General features: G+C 37.9%; 1 protein-coding gene across 1 annotated transcript in view; it reads right to left on the reverse strand.

The window, feature by feature from the left end:
- Positions 1–20638, reverse strand: part of LOC121872048 (TBC1 domain family member 5-like) — a 110282-nt gene that overhangs the window by 8980 nt on the left and 80664 nt on the right. The window contains exons 12-16 of the mRNA XM_042374716.1: positions 17684–17790; positions 14311–14554; positions 13496–13723; positions 6590–6813; positions 2879–3025 (exon numbers count right to left, since the gene is read on the reverse strand). Of these exons, the coding sequence (XP_042230650.1) occupies positions 2879–3025; positions 6590–6813; positions 13496–13723; positions 14311–14554; positions 17684–17790 (950 nt within the window). The remainder of the gene's footprint in view (positions 1–2878; positions 3026–6589; positions 6814–13495; positions 13724–14310; positions 14555–17683; positions 17791–20638) is intronic.

The following is a 20638-nucleotide window of genomic DNA, read 5'->3' on the forward strand; positions in this document are numbered from 1 at the left end:
CCCTTGGGCCCTTGGGCAACCATTATTATACAAGTAACGAGGGACTTGGTCACATAGCAGCAGGGTCTACCATTAGACAATACATTATGCATCCAATATCTTCCCAGACGGTAGTACCTCCTTGTTTGGTACATTAGCTGCCTACTACCTACACCAGTGAAACCGTTGCTTGATATACAGCCCTTTTGGCATCACTTAGAACTGCTTATCAGACGTCATTTTCATCAATTTAAAAAAAAATCTGTATAAGGTGAAATCTTTAATACAGCACTCATTTTATACACCTGGTCACATCCACATCTTAGGGGCTGTAGCGTTTACATTCTTTCTCTTGTTTTTGTCGGTATGACAACGACGGGAAATATTTTCCAACAGTAGAAGGTAAGCAAATGTAAACATGTATATCAACGTCTATATAAAAAAAAATCTTTATTTAAAAACAAAATAAAAGTAAAAAAAAACTCGTTTTTTGCAAAACCAGTGACTGATTGGTTCTACACAATTATAAAACTGAAGAAAATAAGTCCTCCATTGTAGCTGTATTAAAATTAATGTAGAAAAATTAACATGGTTGTTTTAAGTAATGTTAATAAATGGAACAATGGAAGAAGCTAACAATTAAGGGTAAAAAAAAAGTGAGATCGCGTATGTAAGTGAGCACATGTGTAAACATATCGTCATTACTCTACATAAGAATATGAAAGCAACACTTATTTACTGTTCATATATGTTTTAATTTATGTTTCTGAATTTCTTTTTGATTGAATTATTGTTTATGTGCACAAATTGAACAATACAATTCATTAATAATACGAAGAATATTAAAACACATGAGGAGACAAGACGTCATTGTTTTTCTTGTTTACAAAACCAGTGACTGATTGGTTCTACATATAAAACTGAAGAAAATAAGACCCTGAGTTGTAGCTGTAGTAAAATTAGGAAGGTTGTTTTAAGTAATGTTATTTAATGTTAATAAATGGAACAATGGAAGTAGCTAACAATTAAGGGTAAAAAAAAAGTGAGATCACGTATGTAAGTGAGCACATGTGTAAAACATATCATCATTACTTTACATAAGAATATGAAAGCAACACTTATTTACTGTTCATATATATTTTAATTAATGTTTCTGAATTTAAAAAAAATTCTACCCACCAGTGGAGTAAAGTTGAAAACACAAGGACAGCCAATGTTGTGTGTGTGTGTGTGTGTGTTTTTACTTGGATGACGAAGTTGTATTTAAATTTGGAAGATTTTAATTTTGTGGGGTTTTTACAGTCTAAATGGGTATCCAAATATGAGAGCCTACTGTAAATATGTGTCCAAATATGAGAGCCTACTGTAAATAGGTGTCCAAATATGAGAGCCTACTGTAAATAAAAAGAAACAAACAAATATGAGAGCCTACATAAAAAGAAACAAACATTCCTGCATTTGAGACCAGCAGACAACCTTTAGCAATTCCTCAATAGATGGCGCTGCCGCACCACTGCCATTAGTAAACAAACCACACAGCAACAAGGGTTTATTTTTATTTTTTTTTTTGCAATATATCAACAATATTAGTTAAATCAATAGTTTTATAGAGGATACTTGTAATTGTTAAGTACTGTAATGAGGTAACAGTCTTTGTAAGGGGCTGATTTCAAAAACCTCTGTTACAACTCATCGACTAGTGTCCTGGAAGACGCATGGTAATTTTTTAGGTATATTTTTGTCATAAAAAGTGCGTCTTTTAAGCAGAAAAATACGGTACATGTAATGAAACTATAAAAGTTGTCAAAAAATCATTACAATACTGTACTCTAATGTGGCTTAGAAATAAAGAAAATATATTATAAAACTATAAATAAGAAAAATGAAGATAATGGGTGTGTATGTTTGGGAAGTGAACATTTGTGTGTGGAGGCATTGATTTGTAACTGAGTAGAAGACTCGCCAGTCTGCCTCCCTTCCTCCCTCCCCCGATGAGTCTGCTAGGTGACTGCCCAACTGCACCAGTAAATGTGAGGAATAAATAAAAATAATACTATGCACAAAACACTTCAATTTCACTCCCCACAAATGATTTTGAGTGCTACATGAGGTGAGTTTTATATCCAACACAATTCCTTTACAGGCTCTTTTAGCACCACTGCTTCCACTTGCACTTGATGGCCTCTTTCCACTATCTTAAATAAGGGTAATACAATGGACAGTCTTGAATAAAATACGTAAGTAAGTGTTAAATTCATGAGCTGCGGTCAAGAGATCAAGCGAACACACAGGAAAATAACACAGAGTCGGCATGGGTATACCAGTGTATCCACACTTGGTAGTAGCAAACACCAAGAAATCAACAACAAATAAATTAATATTTCTGTGAATTTGGTTTTCCCTCTATATCGCAATTTTTGTGTTGAAAATTTACCCCAATTCTGTAAGGTCGAATTTACGGGCCGTACCCCGAATTTAGTGGTCATATTTTACAAATTCCATTTGGGCGAATTTCCACAACCTGAGTTTCCATAATGTGGGGGATACTTGTACTGTACTGTATAATGAACAGCCATAGAATGAGACAGGAGATTATGTCCATAACAATTCAAGCATCATAAGAAATGAAAAAAAGTGCCAGAAAGAGTTAAGCTCAAGCCAAAAAGGCTAAATCAAAATGCCTTTCTTAATACAATAACATAGGCAGCGTGTATTTGCTTCAGAATGTCAGACTTCCTAGTTTTCAAGATGGTTTTGCTATCTGAAGAAAATTCTGGTTATTCTAAATAACTCTACTCACTTTTTTGTCATAAATGTTTCTTGTCTCCCAATTAAATGGTTAAAATATATACAATGAAAGAAAAATTACAAATAGACCATTTACTTTGTGGCATCCTACCTCATTAATGCCATCAAGCGCAGTCCTAAGGGTGATATCTGGCTGCACATTGAGCTGTGCAAGTCGTGTCTTCAGTGCAGCAGAATGGTGAGAAAGGTTCATTGCACATCCGAGACACACTGCAGATAAATCCTCAACGCTCATTCCCTGAAATGAAATAAAAGTATTAAGAAAAATTAAAATGGAATCAGTTTACCAATACTACAGTACATGTTCTGCTGTACTGTATTTACACTTTGAAAGTGTTAATTGGAGTACTGTACCTCTTACCAATCATAAAATTGTAATAGTCAGACTGATGTGATGTCACACAGAACACATGAAAACAGATATAAACTGCTCTTGCTAACTATTCAGGGGATAAGAACATGCAGGTTAAAACTTGCAACAGTATTCACTTAATAAAACCCATTTATAAGTTCTTTTGATACCTATTATATAGAGTACAGAACATGAAAAGTGTGTCAATGAGTATGAAAGTAATAAATAGCAGTCATCATTAACTCATTGAATGGTAGGAATGAATTATCTCTTATCAGTACTTGTTCCTGAATGGGGATTTGGGTTAATTTGCAGTATATAGTAATGAGATTCTGAATCTAGAAGTGTGCAACAAATTCTCAAAACCACAGTTGGAGAGGGATTGTAGTCTAGCAATGCAATTTACCATTTTGGAATGGGACAATGAAAAAATTAAATCAGCCTGTCATGCCAGATTATGGTTAAGTCAGGCTATGCAGATTAGTGGTGCCTAATAACCCGGCCGCACTTGGACAAAGACCAGGTAAGTTATTTTTCGTGTCTATGTGCCTAGCATCTTGCTTGGTGGACAAGGTAATATTTTGATAAGATACAGTACCTAGACGGGAAATTTACCAGGTGCAGCACGCCACCTCACCAGACATGTTTAACCAGTGAGGTCTAACAATGGGCAGCTTGTCAGCAGTGTACAGTACCACAATTAGTGACCTATGTCAGGTGCTGGTAATTTATCTCTACATTAAGCTGCCAACTAGTCAGTCAGTCAAGTTGTCAACATTTCAAAGGAACCACCAAATCAAGAAGCTTGTAGACATGAGGTGACGAGTTACCACCTCACATGACAAGTGTTGCTGCCATTGACACCAGATTGTTATTGTGGGGGTTTGAATCACACCCTTCAGATTGTTATTGTGGGGTAAGGTTTGAGATCACACCCTTCAGATTGTTAGGGGTTAAGGTTTGTGATCACACACCTGCAGATTGTTATTGGGGGTTAAGGTTGTGATCACACCCTGCAGATTGTTAGTGGGGGTTAAGGTTGTGATCACCCTGCAGATTGTTATTGGGTTTAAGGATTGTGATCACACCCTGCAGATTGTTGTGTGGGGGTTAAGTTGTGATCACACCCTGCAGATTGTTATTGTGGGGGTTATGATTGTGATCACACCCTGCACCACTGCAGATTGTTATTGTGGGGGTTGGGTTTGTGATCACACCCTGCAGTGTTGTTGTTATTGGGGGTTAGGTTGTGATCACCCTGCAGATTGTTATTGTGGGGAGGTTAAGGTTTGTGATCACACCCTGCAGATTGTTATTGTCGGGGGTTAAGTTTGTGATCACACCTGCAGATTGTTATTGTGGGGGTTTAGGATTGTGATCACACCCTGCAGATTGTTATTGTGGGGGGTTAGGTTTGTATCACACCCTTCAGATTGTTATTGTGGGGGTTAAGGATTGTGATCACACCCTGCAGATTGTTATTGTGGGGGGGTGATGATATTATTGGGGGTTAGGATTGTGATCACACCCTGCAGATTGTTATTAATGGGGGTTAAGATTGCAGATCACACCCTTCAGATTGTTATTGTAGGGGGTTGAAGGATTGTGATCACACCCTGCAGATTGATTGTGTGGGGGTTAAGTTGTGATCACACCCTGCAGATTGTGTGGGGGTTAAGTTGTGATCACACCTGCAATTGTGTTGGGGTTGGGTTTGTACACCCTGCAGATTGTTGTGGGGGGTTAGGATTGTGATCACCCTGCAGATTGTTATTGTGGGGTTAAGGATTGTGATCACTTCAGATTATTGTGGGGGTTAGGTTGTGATCACACCCTGCAGATTGTTATTATGGGGTTAAAGTTGTGATCACAGATTGTTATTGTGGGGGGTTGTGAACCCCTGCAGATTGTGGATTGTGATCACACCTGCAGATTGTTATTAATGGGGTTATTGTGATCACAGTTGTGATTGCAGATTGTTATTGTGGGGGTTATCACACCCTGCAGATTGTTATTGTGGGGGGTCACACCCTGCAGATTGTTATTGTGGGGGTTAGGATTGTGATCACACTGCAGATTGTTATTGTGGGGGTTGGTTGTGATCACACCCTGCAGATTGATCACACCCAGATTGTGGGGGGTTGGTTGTGATCAGCAGATTGTTATCGTTTTGAAGGTTGTGATCACACACAGGTTATTGTTGTTGTGATCACACCCTGCAGATTGTTAGGATTGTTGATCACACCCTGCAGATTGTTATTGTGGGGGGGTTAAGGATTGTGATCACACCCTGCAGATTGTTATTGTGGGGGGTTAAGGATTGTGATCACACCCTGCAGATTGTTATTGTGGGGGGGTTAAGGTTTGTGATCACACCCTGCAGATTGTTATTGTGGGGGGTTAAGGATTGTGATCACACCCTGCAGATGTGAGGTGAGGTGAGTTATAGTATCACATGATAAGGGTTACTGCCACTTGACACCTTTTAGTCACACAAGTGAGTTGATGCAAACAATAAATTTTAATGTTTAAATATGTTTATTTAGCTTGGCTACTAAGGTAAGTAAAACATGTTCACTATTTGGTTGTTCATATATACAGGGTGATTCAGCAAACAGTACATTGAATTGGAGGATGAAATCCTTTTATAAATTCTAAACCACAATGTCTCTATGGTATAATGTCAGATTTTGCATAGTTCCCTGTTACAATATATTTAAGATGTTGTATTAATGAGAGTGAATTTGGTGTGAAACTCCCTCCCCCTGTAACTGCCTTTATCTCGTTTGGTCGTACACGGTCCCTGGCTCATTGCACCTGTGTCAGCCATCTGTAACATCCTGTACTGCTGTACATAAGACATCTGTGAATAAATTATTACAAAAACCTACGGAGGTTTCACATCTAATTCACTCTCATTAATACAACTATACAGAATCTGACATTTTACCATTGAGACATTGTGGTTTAGAATTATCCAAGGATTTCATCTCCAATTTAATGTACTCTTTGCTGAATCACCCTGTATATTATACTGTAAGTACCAATCTTCACTTAGAATTTTATTTAGAAAGAGGTCTAACTAAAGTATGTTACCATCCACAGCTGTTTTCCCTAGCCTTATTTTCCCATAAGACATTAAGTTTAGCTAACTCAGATATAACCAACAAACTTCTTTTTTTATTGGAATCTAACCCCCGCTTTGAAATGGGGGGGGGGGAATACTGTAATCTCCAAATTGAAATTTACCTCACCAGATGTTGAGACACTGTTGGGGTAATTTTTCTCAATCATTTCTCTACTTAACTTACCATGACTTATTTTTTCCTTACATAATTCACTGAAGTTAAAAAAAAAAAGATACCTTCAAACTACAGTAGCCATTATTTCATTATGTCTTACTATCTGGAAACAGTATAGCATTAATAGGATAAAAATAATACTGTTTACCTCCGATTCATGTTCTCCTGATGTCTTCCTCTCTGAGACATCCTCCTCTTCACTCTCATCTGATGACAGAACACTTCGAGACCGGCCCAAAGCTGCCTCCTGTTCTCTTTCTCGACTCCTTGCACTGATGGGAACTGACTTGGTCCGCACAACTGCTAATTCTTTCATAGTTTGTGTGGGTGCATTAGATTTGTCACTTTGTCCATGTGATGCAACAAATGCCACTGTTAAGACAATACTGACATTAAGCCTCAAACATTTCTCATTTATTGTTTACTATGTACATATTTTATACAGTACAGTAGGGTCGGGATATACAGGTATAGCGATTTTTTTATAAAGATTTTTTTTATATCGCGACTACCAAAATTATCAAAATTTTCCAATAAATAACGATAAATCTATTTATTTCACGATGGAAATTGGGCAGGAATTCTTACAATTTGATGATCATTTTGAATATAAACACCATAGATTTTGCATTAGACATACAAATTTTAGATCAAATGTAAGAATTTTGTTTATTCAGAGCAAATATGTTATCTTTTGTGCAAAATATATGACGTGTATATTCAAAATATTCCTGGTCTTGCAAGGAATCCAGCAATGTCAATTATATTATCCTAACTTTAGTTTGAGGTATTATTTATTACTAAAAATGTATATATACTGTTTTAGCCCAAACATTTCTCTGGTAGGGAGGGAGGGAGGGACCCAGCGAGCGTGGGAAGAGAGGGGGGGCCGGAGGTGGGGTATTTTGATTGACAGATAGTGTTTGGGTGAAGTATATTTTTTTTTATTTACTGAAGATATTTGTTTTAGCTTATAAAATTCATACAAATTACCCGGCCAGAATTTAATTTACATTGCTGGAATTCTTACAATTTGATGTTCATTTTGAATATAAACATCATAGACTTTGCATTAGACATACAAATTTTAGATCTAATGTAAGAATTTTGTTTATTCAGAGCAAATATGTTATCTTTTGTGCAAAATATATGACGTGTATATTCAAAATATTCCTGGTCTTGCAAGGAGTCCAGCAATGTCAATTATATTATCCTAACTTTAGTTTGAGGTATTATTTATTACTATACCTTAAAATCTAGTGTTTTCACCCAAACATTTCTCAGAGAGGGAGGAGCCAGCGAGCGTGGGAAGAGGCGGGGGGGGAAGGGGGGAGTCGAGTCCATTATTTGAATGGACATTAACCTGGCGACTGTATTTCTCTTAAATATTAATTGTGTGTGCGTACCATCATAAAATTAAGATGTTATTTTTACTAGAACATAGGTATTGTGTCGGAAAAAGTGGAGTTTGGGAGTTGGCCCAGTCTCTATTTCAATTAATCCCATTTGTTCTGTTATTCCATTTACGCGTTTCTCGTTTTACATGGATCTCTGTGGGTTCAATTGACCGCGTAAATCGGGGTATTACTGTATCTTATTTAAGATTGTCCAGTGTATTACCCTTATTCAAGAGGAGTGAAAAGAAGCCAAGTGAAAGCAATAGGGCTAAAAGAGCTTGTAAAGGAATTATGTTGGATATAACACTTAATGTTTTTTGGTGCAGGAGAATAACTTAGGCAGATTGCAAAAACATTAGGGCTTGCTACATCTCCCAGCACTCAACATCGTTTGTGGCGAGTTAAATTCAATCTGCCAGAGTGTTGTGACAACACTGAGTGCAAGCTCTTTCAAGACCAGACTTGACCAACACTGGAGCAAATTCAGATACAGTATATTCAGGAGTCAGTGCATGCCCAGTACTTGCCAACAGTGCTTATAAAAAATGTGAATGACCCCTCAAGTGCCTAATGAGCCAATCAGTGGTGAAGAGGATAAAGGTAAAATTAAAATGTTTATTTTCATTCACATTATAGAATTACACATTAGTCAACTTTTCAAGGCTGCATCCCTTCTGTAACCTGGGGGAATACTGTACAGTATACTGTGTACATTATAGACATAATTTTCTTTTCTTTATTTTACATTTTCTTTGCATCATCTGAAGATGCTTAAGTGCTCACACAGGCATTTGAGTGTGTTCTGCACTGAATAAGGATAGATAACAGTTAACAGTGTTGTCTAGACTCTAGAACTGTGTGGCTAGATTTTTGAAGAGCTTGAAGTATATATTCTGAAAATCTATTTTCTGTACAGTACATGTACGGATATCAATTGATCAAAAGAATGGAGGAAACTGCAGCGGACCTATTGGCCCATACAGTCAGTTCTGCTATAACGCGATAGTTGTGTTCTTGTAAAACATCGTGTTATAGAAATTCGCGCAATAGAAATAACAGGGCTTATGGAAAAAATAGGGTTACGTGCAGATTACTCGAAATTGAAAAAAATTAGTAGTTAGCCTAACACAAAGGATAGCACAGTGTAAATAAATGTTACATTCATATCTAATAATGAAATCATACATTAAATGTAACACTTAACCTTGAAAAAATATGAATAAAACTTGATGGGGGAGAAGGGTGATTTTGAGGTTGATAACATCGAGCTTCTCTTCAAGTGTTATAGCCTTTCTTTTACGATCACCACCGGAAATGCGATCACCAGAACGCTTTTTGGAGATATTCTTCTTTTCCATATTCACAGTTAATACCACAAAATTGGAGAAATAGTAAGCAAAAATCGCGTTACAGCAAACAAGCGTTCGCGTTTTACAAATATCGTTCTTCTATTCATAAATCGCGTTAGAGCCAATTCGCGTTGTCAAAACACGCGTTATAGCAGAACTCACTGTACTAGGCAGTCCCGTTTACACCCAACCCCTATCGCTCATACTGTATATCCGGCCAACCTATATTTGAAGCTATCCAGCGTGTTCGAGTTGATGATGAAGTTCGGTAACTTGTTCCACTCGTCCATGACTATTTCCAAACCAGTCTTTACCTATCTCTTACCAAATTCTAAATATGTCTAATTTAAAACCATTGCTACATGTTTACTCCTGGTTGGATAGTTTGAGTACCTTTGTTATATAACCTTTGTTTAACCCTGACTTCCATTTATATACCTCTATCATATCGCCTTAAAATATGTCTAAGTGACAATGAGATAGAGACAGTGGTTGATGACAATATACCCCAATTGTTGTAAAATGGTTCCAGAAACAGATGAAGATTCAAACTCGGATTCTACCTTGCCTATACCACAGTACCTCAGCACATTTACAAGACTGACAATATTTGTAATACTGTATCTGCTTTATTGGCCTAACAAAAGGGGAGAGTGACAAGGGCAGTGATCCTAAACTAGGCAATGTTGGTAATGATATTAATGATTGTGGCAGTGATTGTGATACAGTAGCCATGGGTTAGGTTAGGTTACCTAAATTACTAACAAATTCTCTATATATACTATATTGCAAAAATATTTTTCATTTTGCGAGAAAAACCAGGCTGGAAGCATTTTAAATCAACGGGCATGCCTATACATACAACTACTGAGTACTGTACACACACATTCCCAGCAGGGCATCATTCAGACTGAGGCAATTGCTCTTACTCTTGGGATTCCCCTCCAGTTTACCAAGTGTACCACTTACCAAAATTCCTAAATACTCAGCAGCTGCTATTCTTTTCGGTTCAAATGAGAAAAAAAAAACGATGTTCAATTTAGAAGAGAAAGTTTTAAATTTTGGATGAAATTAACCTTGAAATGAGTCAGTTGTTGTAAACCAAAATGGAGTATATGAAAGCATGATTCACAGCATCAGGTTGAAGGCTAACAAAAAACCATACAGCATATCCATTTCCTAGACCATGCAGCATTTAATGCTACCACTCAACTAAGAAATGGAGGATCCTTTGAAGATCTGAATAGCAAGCAGGCAATGAAGTAATGCTGTACTGAGTGGTCCAATGATTCAAGTTGAAGCAATGGAAATTCAAGCTTGGCTGCCGGAGAGATGGCAAGCCGTCCGATGACAGCAAATTCAAAGCAAGCCAAGCCAGGCTTTACAGCTTCATTAAACATGCTAAGCTATGCTGCACAACTCTTACTGAGCAGGCTGCATCAGTTGTGGCAGAAAAAGTGAAGGAAGAATTGAAAAAAGTGATAGAGGTGGGTGGCTTCCCTTCTGATCAAATCTGGAACTGTGGTGAAACTGGACTATTCTCGAAGAAAATTCCCCAAATTTTTGTGGTTGTTTTGCTTTTGTGTATGTGTTGAAGTGGGTAGACTATGGCATAAGAAACAGAAGTCGGTTGTATGCCAGATCTGTGGGACGCTGGGTCAGTCGGAGGCAGCAGGCTGTGATGTACAGTACAGTATTGTCCTATTTTCTCTTTTTTGTGTGTACAGTTTTCTTTAATTTTCCATGGTATACTAGAATCCTGCAAATTTCTTGCTTGTGTTTAGCAACATTGAATAGTGAATTTTTTGGACCACCAATAACTAACCCTCTACTTTGTATCGAATCAATATCTTTACATTGTAATTATTTATTTCGTGAATGTTCTTGGTCCCTATCACGAGGAATAACTTAAGGCTACTGCACCTGCTTTATCGGCCTAATACTGTAGAAGAAAAATAAGGAAATAATGATGATAAATAAAAATATGGATCAGGATAACAATAGTAATAATGAAGAACACAGTGATTTGAGAGGCATTAATGTTCTAGCCCCTGGTAGGCAGGTAATCTTTAATTACCTCAGGGAGTAGCGAACCAGTCTTGCCAGCTAAGAGGACACTTGGAAGTCCTACATAATAATGGTCAGTTCCCATTCTGTAAAAGTCGGTTTGCAAAAGGAGGGGCAACCAGTTGTAACTAAAACTTGGTTCAAATTTGCCTGATGGTCACCGGAACACCATGTCCCAGGTTATCTCAGCTGATAAAATGGTGATGTTGATTATGTAAACATTAGTGCTGAAGCTAACTAAAAATTGGATGTTTTTATAATTGACATAAAAATACATTTTAATTTGGATTAAACCTATCACTGTTGCATGTAATGTACAATATGATTGTCATTACTGCATTTAGAATTCCTGTTTACCTTAAATAAGTGCTTAAACACATGTTTAGTCATTTTATTACCTGCTGGAGAAATATCTTTTTTATAAGAATGTATGTATCTCCCAAATTATAAAAGTCAATGGTAAAATCTGCTTTGGTTTATGGGTTTCCTATTTACAGGCGTTTTTTCTGGAACACAACCCTTCCATAAGTCGAGGTCTTCCTGTATCTATGTCTACCAACCTTACTCCACTCACTAAGTGGAGTACCCCATGCCTTGAAAGTGAAAGTAGGTCTCATAGGCATGATTGCCCATTAGGGACAGTGTGAATACAGTATACTGCAGTGGTGGGCACAGCTAAACGAAAAGTTAGCTTCGCTAACTGCTTATCTGCTAACTAAAAAGTTAGCTTCGCTAACTGCTAATCTGCTAACTAAAAAGTTAACTTCGATAATGCTAAACAGCTAAAAAAATTAGCGGAAGCTAACGCTAACCGCTAACTTTTATTATATGGATTTAGCTTCTTTTTTTTAGGGGGGGGCCTCTAAAACCCTTAAGAACAGACCTAGAGAGCTAAAATTTTCATATGTTGTCTTGTAGCTTAGACATAGAGCTTTCCAAAAAGGTATAGCATGCCAAGATCAGATGATGATCAAGGTGTACACAAATAATTAAATGAACAAATAAAATTAAACATTAGTTTACATTCAAATTTCAACATACACTTTATAATCTTTATTTACTGTACGAAAAGACAAAGTATTAAACGAATCAAAAAACTATAATACTGTATAGCATAGGTAGCAAATAGCATCATGCCAAGATCAGATGATGATCGACTTATCAAGGTGTACACTTCACAATTTCACAAATAATTAATTTTCATTCCCATACAACCTATCGGCCTTCTTCATTATTCATGTAAATATGCAATACCAACCACATACACATTATACCAGTGCATTTTTATATAACTTATTGTTGGTCTTAGTCATGTAAATAAACAGAAAACTCTAAACTTTACACGTACTAACACGCAGTCAGCCAAGCGTGCCTGACTGGCTGTTGGAGACACTGTCGCGGCGTCACACACTTACAACAAACAGGAACAAACATGTATAAATTTTGTTAGCGGAACTAAATTTAGCGGAAGCTAATTGGTCCGCTAATGGTTTCCAAAGTTAGCGAAAACGCTAATCCGCTAACGAGAAAGTTAGCTTCGCTAATTAGCGGTTAGCGGATTAGCGGAACCGTGCCCACCACTGGTATACTGTATAGTATAGTTTGTCATTCATCAATGTTACTAAAAATAAATTTGAGACAATGTGGCAACAGCGTAGCAGCAACACAGCAACATCAGAACAGAAGACAAACATCTCAATGGAAATATATAGTTCATATGCAGACAGCTGTTATACTTTAATGTAATTTGTTCTATGTCCTTTAATAAGATAATAATTGTCGCAGCAGTTATTTGAATTTAATATTGAAGGTAAGAGGTAAACAATGCATTGTTTGTCCTCTACCCTGCACCGCTACCATGTGGTTGTCCAGAAGCTCTGTCCATAACTGTGTGATATCAATGACAAACTGTGCTATACTAAGCCTTTGGTACACAAAGAGGCATCATGGCCAGTACTGCACTCGGCCGCATTCACTTCCCCAGGTTGTAAACTTGGGTACCCATTTACAGCTGGGTGGACTGCGAGCGCCCGGGATCGAACTGCCAACCCTTGGAACAGGAGGCAAGCGCTATATCCACTCAACTGCCACATTCCTTACACAACACTAAAATCACTAACAAAAAATAAAATAAATGTACAATACAAGTCTTCATCTCTTTAGAATAAAATTAAGAGCTTAACCACAGACGACTCTAATGTTCACATACTGAAAATCTTCATTTACTTTGAACATTCTAACCTGTGCCAGGTGATGGAGTCGGGGATGACTGGATGGACAGGTGCCGTGAGACCGGCAGATCTCTAGGTCTTCCGAGTTTACCGCCAAGTCTCACTAATCCAGAAACAACCTTGCTGGCCCTGGTAGTTCCTTGATTGTTACTAACACTACTGTTAGTGCTGCTACTATCACAACCACTTGTTCCTTCACCTCTACTGTTGCTCAGGCTATTGCTGAAGATCACAGCAGCTGTAGTTCCAAATATTGTAAAATTATAATACAGGTTTTGGCTTCTGCAGTAGCAATACAGTATTTACAAATGAGATTTTTACATTAATTTTCAACTACAATATCAAAACCTGTATTTAAATAAAAACCACTCCTGGCTTTTACTAAATTTGTACATATTATGGACAAATTTAAGGGTAATCTTAGAGCATTAAGCAACAACAATGAAGCATTATCCCCAGGTCTGAATTCATTCAATGCCATTCAGTGTAACGCTTTACCATAAACAAAAAATACAGAAAAATTAAATTTCACAGTACATAATGGGAATGGAAGATAAGCATATTGATACAGTACATGCAGATAATACAAATCTTAAAGCCGTCTTAGCATGAGACTTTCAGGTACTGCACTTAGAAAAACAATGAAAGAAGCACTACATGCTTGTAGTAAACAGAGAAGCCTTATGCCCACCTCCCAATGACAATCAAGCTGCCCAGATATTCTAAAGTAATATATATAATGTGATGAATTCCTACCACACTACAGTACAGTATTCTTAAAGTTAAACAAATTGAAGGATAAAAAATATAATATTTTCTACTTACCATCAAGAGGATCAGTAAAAGCATTGGGGGATGATAACCTCCGTAATGAACCTGTATTATGTGAAATTTGTTCCGATGTCTTTTTAGAAGCAACGTGTTGTTGTGTACGAGGAACACTAGATGATCTTGTAAAAGTAGCAGATGGTGCTACTGGCTGGGGGCCACGATGGACATCCGGTCGACCTCCAACAGTGGGGATGTGATGTGGAACTGTACTTGAATATCCAGCTGGTCTTGGAAACTGCTACAAAGTAAATATTAATCAGATTCAATTTATTTGAATTCATTACACTGTATATTCCATAAAAAGTTTCCCCACTATCCAGCGGTGTGTCATATACATGATTTCCAGGCAATTATATCTTTACATAATTCAATATAGTCTTTACTAAGGGTGCCTCTCTAACATATACAGTAGGATCTCTAGTTTAGTGATTTTAGTTTTACATTTCATGTGTTTCGGGGCACTTAAAATTTCCAACTTCTCATGATTAACGATTTTCATTGCCGGTTTTGCGAGTCGAGGGAGAGTGGGCAGCGCACATTAATGAAGTCCTTTTGTTAACCGCTGTCTTTTTTGTTTACGGCAGTTTGAATGAGCGAGAGAGAGTGGCGCAGTGACCTTGGATTATATAACCCATTGTGCTTACATTTTGCGAGATTCTTGTATATTAACGATGAGTGAGGTGCATAATGTAAATGTAGGGAGCGGTTCTGGTGGTAATGACGGCCACAGAGAAGGTGAAGATGACAGTCGTCCTGGTCAACAAGGAAAGCCCCATGCCAAATTTTGACAACCCTAAGGGGGTCAAGAAGAGGAAATACACCCTTGAAAAGAAACAAGAGATGCCCAAGATGATAAAAAATGATGCTCGTACCTGTGAAAGCGTGCGTAGGTTCAACTGCCCATAATCTACCATACGTTCCCTTAAGAAGAACAAAAAACCTTAACTGCTTCTGTGACTGTATCTCAAGATTTTCTAGCAACAGGATGTTCTCCAATACTTCTCAACGAAACCTACTGCTTGTTATCACAGAACATTACCTTCACAAGTGGGTGGAAAGAAGAAACCGTGAGCAGGGCGACCTGTCTGGGCCACAGATAAGGCATCAAGCACATGTTTATTATGCTGCAGTTGCACAGAAGAACCGCGATAACTCTCCACCACCGTTCAATGCTTCTCTTGGTTGATTGGATGCTTTTAAGAAGCGTTATGAAGTCAAGTTTGCCCACTACCATGGGGAGAGTGCATCAGCTGATGTTGTAGCAGCAGAAAAATAACTATATGTCCTTCAAGCTCTTGTGAAAGAGGGTGGTTAGAACCGAGACCAGATCTTTAATTGTGACAAAACTGGTATTTTCTGGAAGAACTCACCTGAGACCACTTTCACTGACAAGGATGAAAAACAGACAAGGGGTGTAAAGACTTCAAAGGACAGGATTACAGTTTTATTTACAGCTAATGCAAGTGGAGATTCCTTGATGAAACCCCTGGTTGTTAACCGTGCTGCCCATCCTAAAGCCTACCATCATGGCAATATGTTTATTGGACATCTAATAAGAAAGCTTGGGTTACAGCGTTTTTATGGACCAATTGGTTTGACAAGCACTTTGTTCCTGATGCCCAACAGTATTGCCAGAGGAAAAACATTAACTTCAAAGTGATCCTGGTGATGGATAATGCTCCTGGACACTTATGTACAAGTTATCTTCCTCCTAACACCACATCGCTTCTGCAGCCACTTGACCACGAATTCATCAGTAACGTTAAACTGTTCTACTATCAGTCAATCTATAAAGACTTTCCTTTCGTCAGCAGACAGACTCATTAGTCGAGTTGCAACAAATTGAGGCAGTACCCAGGCTTTACCACCAGCACCAGCTAACCAGGAGGAGGAGATGGTAGACGACCTGACTCCTAGTACCTTACACGCACCACTGCACAACCATGAAGTGTTATCAATTTGTGAATTTTGGAAGAAATATGACATCAAAAATGCAGTGGACAGAGTTGTTGAGGCATGGCGTAAGATTAATATTGTAACAGTGCTACATGCGTGGAAGACTTCGTTCGCTAACCCCGAGGTAAGTGAGGCTGAGCAGACCAAGGCAAGCGGGGAGAGGCAGTCTGTGGTGGCAACACTAATGGACACAGTGGAGGCAGCGCGGTTAGTCCCAGCCAGCACCAGGATTTTGGGAAGTTCAAGTTGAAGATTTGCAAGAAATCATTCGTCAACATCAGCAGCAACTGACAACTGAAGAAATGTTGGAGGAGGATGAAGAATAAGAAGAGCAACAAGCAACACAAGAGGATTATGATAAGCCTGGTGAACCTACAACATGCCAGCTGACTAACATCGCACGTTTCGGTGAACAGCTACAAGAATATGATACCAAGCCTCAAGCTCATAACCATATTTGCCCTGCCATTGATAATGTTATGGAGGAATATAAGGCCATGTACAGTAGCTAAAAAAAAGTATCTGACAGGGTGAGTCCGATGACTTCCGAAATTATACGTACAACTCATGGTGTCTCGGGAGGGTTGGTATGCGTGTCTTCATCCACCACCATTCAGTATCCAACACAGAGAGTGAGTTGGCATATAGGAAAAAACAATCAGTCAAGTGATTACTCTCTTATAGTAAAAGGAGACAACTCGCATATCCCAATACCTATCGTCCATGGTCTCATATTGTTTCACACAGAGTATGCACAGATACTTTTTTTTAGCAACTGTACATGTCCTGTGTTAATGCTCTTCAGCAGGCCCTTATTACTCGGTACCTGCACAAGGCCTAATCTGTTAATGCCTTAGCAAACATCACTTAAAGAGGAGATGATGATGATGGCACCACTGAAGATATTGAAGTGTTGGGTGACTTACTGGTGGAAGAGCTACCTCAAGACTTTGAGGGATTTGATGATGAAGTTAGAGGAGGTGTAGAGGAAGGAGCAGGGAGGAAGCAGTAACCAGCCCTTCCTGCCTCGTAACCCATCAACCAGCCCCGTCAAGCATTTCACTAACTCCATCAAGGTAAGTTACTCTACAGTATGAGTGTATATAAATATTTTTATAAAAAATACGTACAATATAAATATACATTAATACATTACAGTAATGTAATTTTCTGGGTGGCTTAATTACATGTACAGTATTTCAGGGTCACCCGTTTGGCAATTTTGCATTTCACGACGTTAAATCAGTACCAATTAGTCACTAAACTTGAGATCCTACTGTACTCAGTTCTTCCTCTGCTTTTCTTATTATCTCCCTAACTGGACATTTTCCTAAATATTCAAATTTATTTACAATTACAGTACTGTCCTACACCAGTCAAATAGACAAAAAAGATCGCATAATCTACATACTTTAGGATTACGAAGATGAAGTGCCAGTTGTATGATGTACTGAACATCAGCAGCAGCTGGGTACCGCATGAGAAACTTTAAGCACGTAGTGTAGTCACCTGCCAATACTGGTTAAAGATACAGTATTACTAAATTAATTTTGAACAGATTCTAATAGCTTCAATGAAAGTCCTCCAACACAGAGACAAAATAATATAGTATTCATTTTAACTTGAGCCAACGTTATTACAGGTATCCCTCGTTTAACGATTAGTATGCGTTCCCGAAAACCGATTGTTAAGCGAAATGATCACTGAACGAGGAATAACGAAAAATAAGATCCTAAACAAGGGCCAACGCAGAATAATATCTGTGGAGAAGACACATAATTGTGTAGCTGAGTCACTGACTCGCCACCCAGTAGCATTCAGAGTGGGTGAGGCTGAGCTGTGAGCTATGTTATTGTTTAACTCGTAATTCTGGGTACATAGATATTGTACAATGTATGCAATTTCCTTCATTTTCTTTTACTGTATTCTGTTACATGAATAACCAATTGTTCATATAGAATTAAAAAAAAAAAAAAAAATTATATATATATATATACAGTCAACCCTCACATTACGCGGTCCTGCATTCCGCGGTTCACCGTTAACGCGGTGCCCTGCCGGAACCTAACATGCTCACATTCCGCGGTCGTGAACCCCATTACGCGGAGAGCGGCTGGCAAGCCACGCCATTTTTTGATCCAAACCTCCCGCCATCCGCCATGTTAGGTAAGAGGCGCGAAAATGGTGCGCACAAGGTCGCCCAGTCATCAAAACATTACCAGTTCTTCACCCGCCACCCACTACAGCCGGCCCAAGTCAGTGATAGTGATAATTATAGTGAGGATATGGATTTATATGAACTTTGGGGGGTTTGACAAAGAGGCCCTGCAAGCCTCTGTGGTGGATAGTGATACAATTGATACAAGTGATACAGGTGAGGGCCAATAATCTGCCCTCTGCCTCGGAACCAACCGCCCATCCCCGTGTGCCCAGCCATCTTTTCTACTAATGTAAGTGTTAAAAAACCTAATATTATTGATATTTCTCTTAATTATTAATTGTGTGTGCATGCCATCATAAAGTTAAGATAATATTTTTACTACAACATAGTTGTGTGTCGTCAAAAAGTGGAGTTTGGGGATCGGCCCGGACTCCATTTCAATTAACCCCATATGTTATGTTGTTCACTTTACGCGTTCCTCACTTTCCGCGGTACCCTCCGGGTTACATTAACCGCGTAATGTGAGACCCAACTGTGTGTGTGTATATATATATACAGTATTACCCCGCCTAACGCGGTTTCACTTAACGCGTTTTATCATATACGCGGTGCCTCGCCAGAGCTGAACTTTCACTTAACACGGATTTTTTCCACATATACGTGGCGAGTGTCCGGCTCGAGACGCTATTTTTAGATTTGCCCCACCCTGCCTGACTGCCTGTTTTAGCTCATAAATTTCATACAAATTACCCGGCCAGAATATAATTTACATTGCTGGAATTCTTATAATTTGGTGATCATTTTGAATATAAACATCATATTTTTGCATTAGACATACAAATTTTAGATAAAAAATTTTCTCAAATTAACTATGTTATCTTTTGTGCAAAATATATGACATTTATATTCAAAATATTCCTGGTCTTACAAGGAATCCAGCAATGTCAATTATATTATCCTAACTTTAGTTTGAGGTATTATTTATTAAAATTTAGTGGTTATCCCACACATCTCCTTGGGACGGTTGGTGGGGGGGTGGGGAGGGGGAGGGACCGACCGACCATCTGTTACCCTGTGAAGAATTATTTTTTTTTTTATTAACTGAAGATATTTGTTTTAGCTCATAAAATTCATACAAATTACCCGGTCTGAATATAATTTACATTGCTGGAATTCTTATAATTTGATGATCATTTTGAATATAAACATCATATATTTTGCATTAGACATACAAATTTTAGATAACAAATTTTTCTCAAATTAACTATGTTATCTTTTGTGCAAAATATATGACATTTATATTCAAAATATTCCTGGTCTTACAAGGAATCCAGCAATGTCAATTATATTATCCTAACTTTAATCTGAGGTATTATTTAATACTAAATGTTAAAAACCCTGGAAGGGAGGATTGGTGGGGGGGAGGGTTGGGACTGACCGCGCGGTTGGAAGAGGGGGGAGGCAAGGTGGGGTACTTTGATTGACAGATAGTGTTGTGAAGATTATTTTTTTTTTTATTAACTGAAGATATTTGTTTTAGCTCATAAAATTCATACAAATTACCCGGTCAGAATATAATTTACATTTCTGGAATTCTTATAATTTGGTGATCATTTTGAATATAAACATCATATATTTTTCATTAAACATACCGTATATAATGCCTAAGACGAAATTTGAACATTAAAAAATCTGCCCAAGTTAGGGGTCGCCTAAAACCAAGTTTAAAATTCTTACCTCTTAAATATTGTGGTTTAGTGTGTCAAGAGTGGTGATGAAAACATCGTAGCCACCACAAGGTCTTACCACTAATTATTTTATACTGAAACTTACGTTTGGCAAGCTGGATTCAAATTAAGATTATCGGTATATTAAAATAATAAAATGTATTATAAACCTGTCTAACATACCGTAAAAGAGATTTATACCCCTATAATAAACACAGCTATCACACACCTCCCCACGCCCCCCACGCCCCATTTGCCAGTGAGGAGCCGTGGAGGTGGTCAGTAATGCATACCGGTATCGGTATATTTACTCATAATAATATTTATCTCCTATAAATAATTGATTTAAATTTATTTTTTACAAAGAATATTCAGTAAATGAGTGCTAATTCTTGAAACTATCGACGGTTAATTACAGACGCCAAGGACGCCACTAGTGTTTACACTACACCAGCTGGTAATATTTGATGCCATTACT

The sequence above is a fragment of the Homarus americanus genome, unplaced genomic scaffold (genome assembly GCF_018991925.1).
Source record: "Homarus americanus isolate GMGI-L3 unplaced genomic scaffold, GMGI_Hamer_2.0 scaffold51476, whole genome shotgun sequence".
Classification (NCBI taxonomy): Eukaryota; Metazoa; Arthropoda; class Malacostraca; order Decapoda; family Nephropidae; genus Homarus; species Homarus americanus.